This window comes from Nelumbo nucifera, chromosome 1 (genome assembly GCF_055504915.1).
Source record: "Nelumbo nucifera cultivar China Antique chromosome 1, China Antique-T2T, whole genome shotgun sequence".
In the NCBI taxonomy this organism is placed as follows: domain Eukaryota; kingdom Viridiplantae; phylum Streptophyta; class Magnoliopsida; order Proteales; family Nelumbonaceae; genus Nelumbo; species Nelumbo nucifera.
In genome coordinates this window covers 123,616,353-123,625,732 of record NC_142649.1, presented here as the reverse complement: position 1 = coordinate 123,625,732, position 9,380 = coordinate 123,616,353, and the positions used below count along the sequence as shown (strand labels likewise).

At 38.5% G+C, this 9,380-nt stretch overlaps 1 protein-coding gene across 1 annotated transcript; it reads right to left on the bottom strand.

Annotated features, from left to right (window-relative positions):
* Positions 1-5,155: 5,155 nt before the first annotated feature.
* Positions 5,156-9,126, bottom strand: LOC104590387 (mitochondrial outer membrane protein porin 2-like). The gene is made up of 6 exons (XM_010249039.3): positions 8,944-9,126; positions 8,765-8,832; positions 6,627-6,737; positions 6,444-6,530; positions 6,139-6,347; positions 5,156-5,747 (listed from the first exon to the last, which is right to left on the bottom strand). The coding sequence occupies exons 1-6, from the start codon at positions 8,990-8,992 to the stop codon at positions 5,441-5,443; spliced, it is 831 nt and encodes a 276-aa protein (XP_010247341.1). The 5' UTR covers positions 8,993-9,126; the 3' UTR covers positions 5,156-5,440.
* Positions 9,127-9,380: the final 254 nt, after the last annotated feature.

Sequence of the window (9,380 nt, the reverse complement as noted above, 5' to 3'; positions counted from 1 at the left end):
GTCTTCTTGCAGAAGTGACAGGCATCCGATGCCTTGTCCTTCCTCTGCTTCTTGGGTTTGGCAGCCTTCTTTTGGGGCTTTCTCTTTGCCTTCCTTTTCTTGCCCAATTTGCCAGTTTCAACAAGCATGGCAATGGGCTCATCCTTTTTAATCAATTCTTCGGCCCTCTGCAACATATTGTTGAGTTCCTGCAATCTGACGTTTAGCTTGTTCATGTAGTAATTCATGATGAATGGATTAAAGGATGAAGGCAGAGAGTTAAGAATAGCATCAATCTGTGTTACCAGATCCAGCCCGGATCCAAGAGCCTCCAGTTCGTTGATATAACCCATCATCCGGAGACAATGGTCGTGAACCTGTTGGTCCTTGGACATCTGCGCGGTCATGAACTGTTTCAAGACCTTCTGTCGAGTAGAACGATTCTGCTCTTTGTACATTGTCTTGAGACTGTCCAATACATCTTTAGCAAGTTCAATCTGATCGAACTGCCTCTGAATTGGGTTGTCCAAGGACAAGGAGGCAATGATATAGCTGCGGGCAAGGGAGTTTTTCTCCTCCCATTCTTGGTATTCTCTTCTTCGGGCCTCAGAAGCCCTATATCCCGGACGATCTGGGGTAGAATTCTTGGCTACCTTATCCAATTTCTCAGAGGTTAAGACCAACATAAGGTTCCTTTACCAGTCGGCATAGTTTGGGCCCTTCAGTTTGTTGTCATCAAGCAGCTTTGCAAATTGTCCGTTTATCATTTTCTGATAAAAGAGCAAACATCAGTCTACAACCTAATTTGATTTATGTTCATTACATAGATATGGATTTTAATCTACGTTCCATTCCCATTTATTCATCTCTGAGATTTTCCTCATTTCTCAGTGACGGAGACTACGAGTTGTCTCTAGAAATGTGGGAAATCACATAGGGTGCATGGAGCCAACTGTTTCAGCTGCATAACCCCACCACCTTTCTGTGACGGATCATATCCACTCATAATATGAGTTTTCCCTTTGGCCTCTGTCAGACAAGGTTCAGAGCCATTTTCAGGTAAACCTTTCTGTCCAATGAGTACTTACCCATCATATTCGTGAACGCCAAGGTACCGTGAGAAAGTTCCCGTTTTCTGGTGAAGCCCCTCCCACATCGGTCTATGACGCCCCTATCATCTTATGAAGCACTCAGATAAGCCCAACAGCAAATGGATAACCCATTTTCTGGTGCGTTTCCTCATTACTGAAGGACCCATCCTCATGCTAATGATGGAAGGCCTTTAGAGAGTTCATCATATGAATCTCCCTATCACATGCACTCATATTAGCTGGAGGGAACAATCAATTACGCCCTAGTTTGATCTAGGTCAAACCCAAGTGGCTCCCACAGACTTTCATAAAGTCAAATTTTGGTGGGCCCAAATCGGCTAGGGTCCCGCACGTAACCTCTCCATGAGGTATGGGGCCCACCACTGAGGAAGGTCATCCAATGACCAAAAGGGACACCATGGCAATGATGTGTATTCAGCAATGGTGTGCACAAGAGCCACTGTCGATTGAGCATGGGCCAAACACTTATGGCCCATGTACGTAGCACATCACACATTCATACATCACATGCAAGGATAAATTGATCAAATCAATTAAATATTTGTAAAGCTCATTTGAAGCCCATTTTGAATCCATAATATTAACCATTAATATTATCTAGTTATATGGGCTGAATTAGGGTTGATTGGTTCGGCCCATATAGCTTTAAGTGCTAAGTGGGCTTTTAGTAGTTTTAACTATTTAAAACTGGGCCTTTACAGGTTGGGTCGAATTAAGCATTTAATTAATTATCAATCCTCAGGCCCATTAGTGGGAAAATTAGGGCTGACTTTCAGCCTTGATTGAACCCTAGATTCGGTCCAAACAATTTGAACCAATCTTGGTTCGAATGGGTTTAGGGTTTGATCTTTAATTCAAAAAAATAATCTGAAATTAAATACTAATAAAAGAAAAGAAATAATCAGTCTCATAGGGCTGTTCGCACACTCCATCCTGCAAAACAGAGGTTAGATCACAGGTTGCAATTTCATAAACTGCAAATCACAAATTGCAATTCTTCCATCCGCAAGATCTCCTTCTCTACGCCACCATCTTCGATCCAAAATAACATAAATAAAAATCCTAATTTCTATTAATAATTACATCAGATCGAATACCTATACATTCAGTCTAAAAAATTAAAAAAAAATTATTTTACAGCAAAATGTAATAAAATAATCCATAAATTACAAAATTGTAGGTTCCCTGTGCAAATCAAGAATTCGATCTCCTCTTGTACGAACAACCCATAAATCAAGAAAATCAGAAAGAACAATTCTAAACAATAATCAGATTTATATAAAATTTAATTTCAGATTATTCACCCATAAATTTTGGGAACAAATTTCCCAAAACCCTTATCTACGCAAATCGGGTAGAACGCCTTCTGCTCATTTGCGCAGGTTCAGATCTGAAACAAATTGGTTCAAGATTTGAACCATGGCTCTGATACCACTGAAGGGATGAGAGATCCATCGTATGGACGCCCAAATCTTGCGGAATAAGGTAGACGAATTTCAAAAAAAATTCTCTCCCTTTCAATTGGGAATCGAATTCCCTATTTAGAAAATCATATTTTCAATGATCAATCTTGAACCATAAACTGAACCAGATCTGAACAAAAACAGTAGGAGAAAATTATACCTGATACGGAGAAGTAATATCTCCCAATGGAGGTGTTCACGCCCAAGTAAGGATCCAAAGACTACTCCCACTGAAAATGGCGCAGTGCAGGATGGAGCAGAATCAACAGTGTCCTTCTCCAAGAACCTAGTCCTTTGCAAGAAATAGCAGTATGGCACGTGAGCACAACTTCCTATCAGCCCTTTCACAAAGAACTGATATCAAGATCAAATCTTGACTTCTCCCACAACTAGAGATCAAACTGGCAAGGTAGGCAACAAAAAGAAGGAGGCGGCAAGAAAGAATTCTACAGGGTTGCTTAATTCTTTTTTCTGTGATTTCAACTCTAAAGAGGATGTGAATTTTTGTCTCCTAAAGGCTGCCGCTTCTTCCTTTTCTTGTAACCCTAAAGGATCAGCTCCTAATCCAATTAGGACTTGCTGATCCAAATCTGATTTGGATCAAACATCCCTTTAGGTGATAAGGATAAACCCTTATCTTATCTGCAGATTAGATTAGCATTCCCCTAATCTCATTAGGAGGTTTCTAGATCTGGACTCTCTGAGTGGATAGGGTTAAGACCCTATCCTATCTGCTAATCCATCTCAGAATTCGCCCCATATTTAACTCATTAAATTAGCCCAGTTCGAAGTGGGTTTAAGGCCCATTAAGGTTATGTGCTCACTTAGCCTTCCTAACTGCTGCCCAGTTGGATTTCCTTATATGGCGTGGGACCCAAGCATTGATCTATACATCAGTCACATGAGTTCGGCCCAACCTTTGTTTCAAGGCCTGGCCGAATACATTGTTATGGACAGTACACCCCTAAAACCCATCAAATGGGCTCTATGGGCACAACACTTACCCTAAGTGGTCCCTGGGCCAAGCCACCTTGTAACACCCAGGGACTGTGGGCAGATGCAAGATTAGCCCATCAGGTATTATCCTCAATGGTCTTACACTCAACCTCTCAACCCATAATGATCAAACACTACTCGACAAGAGAGGACATTTCCCTCGGCTGCAAGGAACAGTGTTGCACTCTCTGCTTATATGAATCCTGGGAATTAAAATCTTTTGCAAACATTTGAGAAACCATAATATATATATACTTTTATATCTCATATAAAATATATTTTGCAAAACAAATCTTAACGATTTAAATCAGCTGCCGGCAGTCTTGGTTTCCATCAGAGATAGTGCATCCCCGATCATTATCTTTGTCCGACAAAGGGGCTGATCCTATCACTATGATCACCCACTCAGATGAATTCTCAAACTGTCCCAACATACCTAGGTTTTGACCCCCGCTAAGGATTTCACTAATTGATACATCAAAGATAGCCCAATCCGACACTTAGTGCAGTATCATAATCGAGTCTAGGGGTCGGGTGTAACTTTCCAGGTTTGCCCATTAATCTCCAAGGTCCAGGGCAATACTGAAAATCTGGTATAGATCAAAGATTCAATCAATTCTACACTGCATGTGCTTAGGGTCTCAACCTGCTAGCTGAGACAGGCCACCCCAACCGACTTGGTGGCACATCAATATCAGTTTTATCAAGATAGGTCTCCCCAGACCGACCCACCGGCTATGACCATTCTAAACTAACACGAGTCTCATTAAGCGTCCAGTTTAAGGGTATTACACAGAAACATACTAAGGGAACATGAATCAAATATGTAATTTTATTCATTTACAATAAACTCATAATGAACATCATTCTGATTGAAACTAAGGACATACAAAACTGTCTAACATTTAGCCTGTAATCAAGGTTCAAATAATATAGGGCGCATTACCCTGCATCGATACTTTTTTTTTCTTCAAATCTAGTTTAGAGGGGCCGGTCTAAAGTCAATCTACCCCTTGAACCACTCACCAACCCAAAACACCCCTTATAGGGGCATATCGGAGAGCTTCGATACGATATATATCAACTAATATGAGCCGATACGTGACGATATTTTAAACTCTCTGTAATCAATTAACTCCCCAAACCAAAAAACAAGTGAAGAGGTGAGGAGAGAGAATGAAAAAGAAAAATTCCAAAGGGTACTTTAGAAATTTGAAAAAAAAAATTGATCACTTTAGACAATTGTTAGAAACATTAGGGTTACTTTAAGAAATACTAAAACAATAGAGACAGAGTTAGTCAATTTCTTAAACCTTAGGATCGTTTAAGAAACAACATAGCCGGTTCAGCCGCTATCAACCGCCCCTTAACCTCACGGTACTGCAGCACAAATAACAACCATTTTTTAACAACGGTTGGCCTGCTCTATTGCAACCAAGGTGACCAAGGTCCAAATCTTCCAAACAACTTCTCTATTTCTGCACGGGTAAAGCTGCATTGGGGAGTGCTGATGGGCTGCCCTTTATATAACTAGTAAATATTAGATGGGTTGGTACGGTTCTTAACCAAGTAATATGCTGAATATACTTCAAAAGAAACGTAATATGCTGAACAATATTTGTATCCGTTGATTAAATTAATGAAAAATTAAAAAAAAATCAAAAAACAAGGTTACATCCATCATGTCAATATGCTTCCCAAGAAAATTGAGAAGGGAAGACCTAAACAGGCCTAAGATCCAATCAATTAGTCCACAGCCATAACAAAACCTAGAAAAAGAATACATCTGTGGAACTGTTTATTTCCTGATTCCTATCAAACACCACCAAAATCCAAATAGATAGACAATCCCATCGGTAGTACCACCTTAAACACAAATTAAGGGACCATTCAATGCTTGAGAGCCAGGGTCAATCCAAACTTGGGATTTTTTTCCAAAGCTTTGGTGTCAAATTCACCGGATATTGTCAAGACTGACTTGGGTTTAAGCTCATGTTGAAGGAGGGCTCCAAGTTTCCCATGGTTGTTGAGTCTTGCCTTCACTATTGTCAGTGGATCAACAGCATATAATCCCCCAACTGTAAAAGTATTCTCGTTTGTGGAGAACCTTCTGGTTATCTCTGCAACTCCAGCACTCCTCTTCAGCAGATCCAGATGGTGAATATATGATGCTCTAAGTGTATCTCCTTTGTCAGCTCTAATAGAAGATGGAGAGAGGAACCAAGGATTAGAAGACAATTATAGTTTCTCCGTTTATATTAAGTGGGATATGGTATGCTCAGCATAGTAAATTTTACATTCATGTCATATACATACAACATGGATAGTGTTTCAGATAAGGAATGGGGCTCAAGCAGCCTAGTGTAAATGTCCTAGCATCGACCATGTCAACAAATTTTGGCATTTAGAAAGCCAGGACCAACTTTCCACATTTTCACCAAATGCTTCTATATTGCTTTCTGCACCTTGAGATCTATGAAAACTGGAAGCAGCTTTGGGACCCCTCCCAAATGGATACTTAAGACTAAAATCCAATTACTCAACAGACATGGCACCAATTTTCAAGTGTTGAAGTAACAAAGACTTACAGAATTATTGTAGCACTAGACTCTGGCTTTGTCACACTAATGCCAGCATTATACTTGGTAAAACTACCCAATTTAGTCTCATAGCCTGCCTCCACACCAAAAGCAAAGCCTGAGGTTCCTATGGTTGCTGAAAGATCAACAGTAGGGGACTTGTTCAAAGCAAAAGCTGTGCTGAAAGCAGCATGGTCATGGAAGTACTGCACTTCCAGCTGCAACATAAATAACAAAGTATATTTCAGGAAAAGAGTTTACAGTCACGACTTGCATTCTGAAATTGTGCCAGCTTGAGACAATGAATTCAGTACCTTCCCAGAATTGTAATCAGGTAGTTTCAATGTAGCAATTGTTTTAGTGGATGGGAGAAGTTCTGTCAAAGTGAAAGTTGTTGAGATCTGCACAGATGAATGCATAAGCAAAACATGATAATAAAATGTGTTCATGTAAGTGAGAGAGAGAGAAAGAGTAGATGAATTGCAAAGACAATCCACCTGATTATCTGTATCAACTTTGACATCGATGACAGTGTTCCTGTATTTCCACTGGGCTGCAACATCACCAGATGTTAATCCTCCCTTCCTCACAGCAGTTGAAGTGAGGGCCTGAATGTAAAACAGAACTCAGCAGTCACTCCCAATTGAAACAGAGATGCACAAGGCAACTGACAACTGAAATTTTAAAACAATATATGAAAACAAGAAGAAGTAATATTTGCTAGGGTTGTTAGTGAGCTAAAAAGGGGGAATTTAATTGTTATGACCATGCTAAAAATCTGTCATTTCAAATTAGCAAATAACTACTTAAATGAGTAATAAACAGAAATATATTAGGAAAACATAGCAAAAATACATAATGTAAATGAAGAAAGATCAACAAAGTCAAAAAGAACAACTTCAATGGATAAGAAACTCTGCCCCTAATCCATTCATACATGTTGAACTTACCAAGCTCCATGGTCACCTATTGGCTGGCTCCAATATTTTGTCCATTAATTACCACAACAAACAACACATGGAAAAAAAAGAAGATTTCGCAGAGTCCAATATATATCTATATCAATATCAATATATATATATATATACACACGCACACACACACATACCCTTAGAGAGTTTGAGTATGACATCCATTTTTTACCATTAAATGACAGAAAAGACTTTATTATATATATATATATATATATATATATATATACACACACACACACACACACCCTTAGAGAGTTTGAGTATCACATCCATTTTTTACCATTAAATGACAGAAAAGACTTTATTAACAAGAAAGAAAAAGATACAAGTAGGATAGTGCACTTACACCTCAAATGAAGAGAAAAATAAACAAAAAACAAAGGATATCCCCTCAGCTACCTTTTGCACATTACAAGTTACAAACACTTTCCCCAGGGAATTAGCACCATAGTTCAGTACATTTCTATTAACATCTTCTCTAGCCAATGTTTTTGCCGATTATTACATGCAGTTCTAGTAAATAAATGCATGAATTAGATATGGATATATAGGAGCACCTATCAAATCTCATGGATAAATGAACAAACTGTAATAGGTTTTAGCATTTACTTTGAGAAAGATGTCGTATTGAATTGTATGTGCATAATCATATGCAATATTCTGTGGTTCATTCATGACCTTATATATTATTGATCAGAAAAATGTTACACAGGATTTATAAAAAAGTTTAGCATAGCTATAATATATTTTAAATAAAATTAATAATAATGAGTAGACTGGTCAGAGGCCTTAAAATCCATTGGAGATCCTGTTAATGCGGTACATGTTTCTATGGACAAAGATGTTCTTCTTAAGCATAAAGCAGTATATGATATACCAATATTCATCCCATCAAGGTTCATAATATGCACAATAACAGTATCTTAGTGCTGCTATGAATTTGTCTATTAAAAACAAGATGAATCAAACCGAGATGTGGAAGAATAATCTAATTGCAACATAAGAAACATAAGCCCACTCCCCAATAAGTGCCCATGACTTCACAGGCACTGTTTCTAGGACAGTCTAACTACATTAAATTGAAAGTACGAGTCATGATAATAAGAGAAAATAGTGTGAGCAAAAGATATCTAAGTTATCACGGAGATGGAGGATAAGGTGCAGGCTATCCATTTCCGAGTTTTGTTGCACTAACCTCCTACACTAAGTTGAGTTTCCCAACAAATGACTATTTAATTTATGTTATTCTCTGGTGAACAATGTCCTGTATGATGTGTTTATTCTCTTACCAAAGAAACGTAGGGCTATACGCGATGCTCTTACCTACCAAATCGATTACAAATTCTTACGACTCATAAAAAAAAGGAAAGCGACAAACTTCACAATATAATAAATAAATGACAGAAAATAAAAGCAACAAAGACAAAGGAACTATATAGACGAATTAAACGCAGTAAAGACTAGTGAAATGGGGAATCTCCACATAACTTCATTTGGTTCCTCGAAATTATAATACACATTCAACGCAATTTATTGAATCAGGCGCTACACACATTCACTAAGATCACCTTAATCGAGAAAAACCTAAATGAAGCATCGAAAGCAGTGGTATATGCAAAAATAAGAAACGAATAATAGATCAGATAGTAATGAGTTCTTACAACTCCAGCATCGCTATAAGTCGAGATGGTGAATTTCTGATCAGAACTGTAGTCCTTAGTTAAGAGATCTGAAAAACCAAGAGAGGGATCAAAGAATAAACAAAGTTGTCAAATAGAAATTCAAGGAAACGATTTGGGATAAGAGAGAGACGGCTCCACGGGTTCTCGATTTCTCTTACCTTTGGCCTTCTTTCCGATGTCAGAGAAGAGCCCCGGTCCCTTGCTCATGCTTTCAGGTTAGAGAGAGAGAGAGAGATTCTCTGAAGTCTGAAACCCCGGCAGGCGACCGAACAGGATGGCTCAACTGCAAAAAAATGAAAACAAGGGTTTGTTCTGCTGCCACGAAAAGACCAATTTTTCATACCTGTTGAAGTCCAATTGCTCAAAAAATAAAATAAAATAAAATAAAAAGTTCAATTACCAATTATACCCTCTCAAAGAATTAAATAGTGCATCTCATCTTACGATAATGGAGAGAGTGGGCGAATAATAAAAGGGAAAGCATATGCGGACCCAACTTTCTCCTTCAAAGGCTGATGCTTTCTTTTCTTTTCTATCTATCTAGTGGTTGTGAGGACTTCCGGACAGGGGACATCAAAAGTTGGTTTTTGTTTGT

Excerpts from the sequence above, each read along its gene's own strand:
- LOC104590387 (XM_010249039.3), bottom strand. The coding sequence starts at position 8,992 with ATGAGCAAGGGACCGGGGCTCTTCTCTGACATCGGAAAGAAGGCCAAA. Across the intron at positions 6,348-6,443 it reads CTGATTACAATTCTGGGAAG|CTGGAAGTGCAGTACTTCCA; the intron begins GTACTGAATTCA and ends TTTATGTTGCAG. Across the intron at positions 5,748-6,138 it reads TCTAGTGCTACAATAATTCT|AGCTGACAAAGGAGATACAC; the intron begins GTAAGTCTTTGT and ends ATCTTCTATTAG.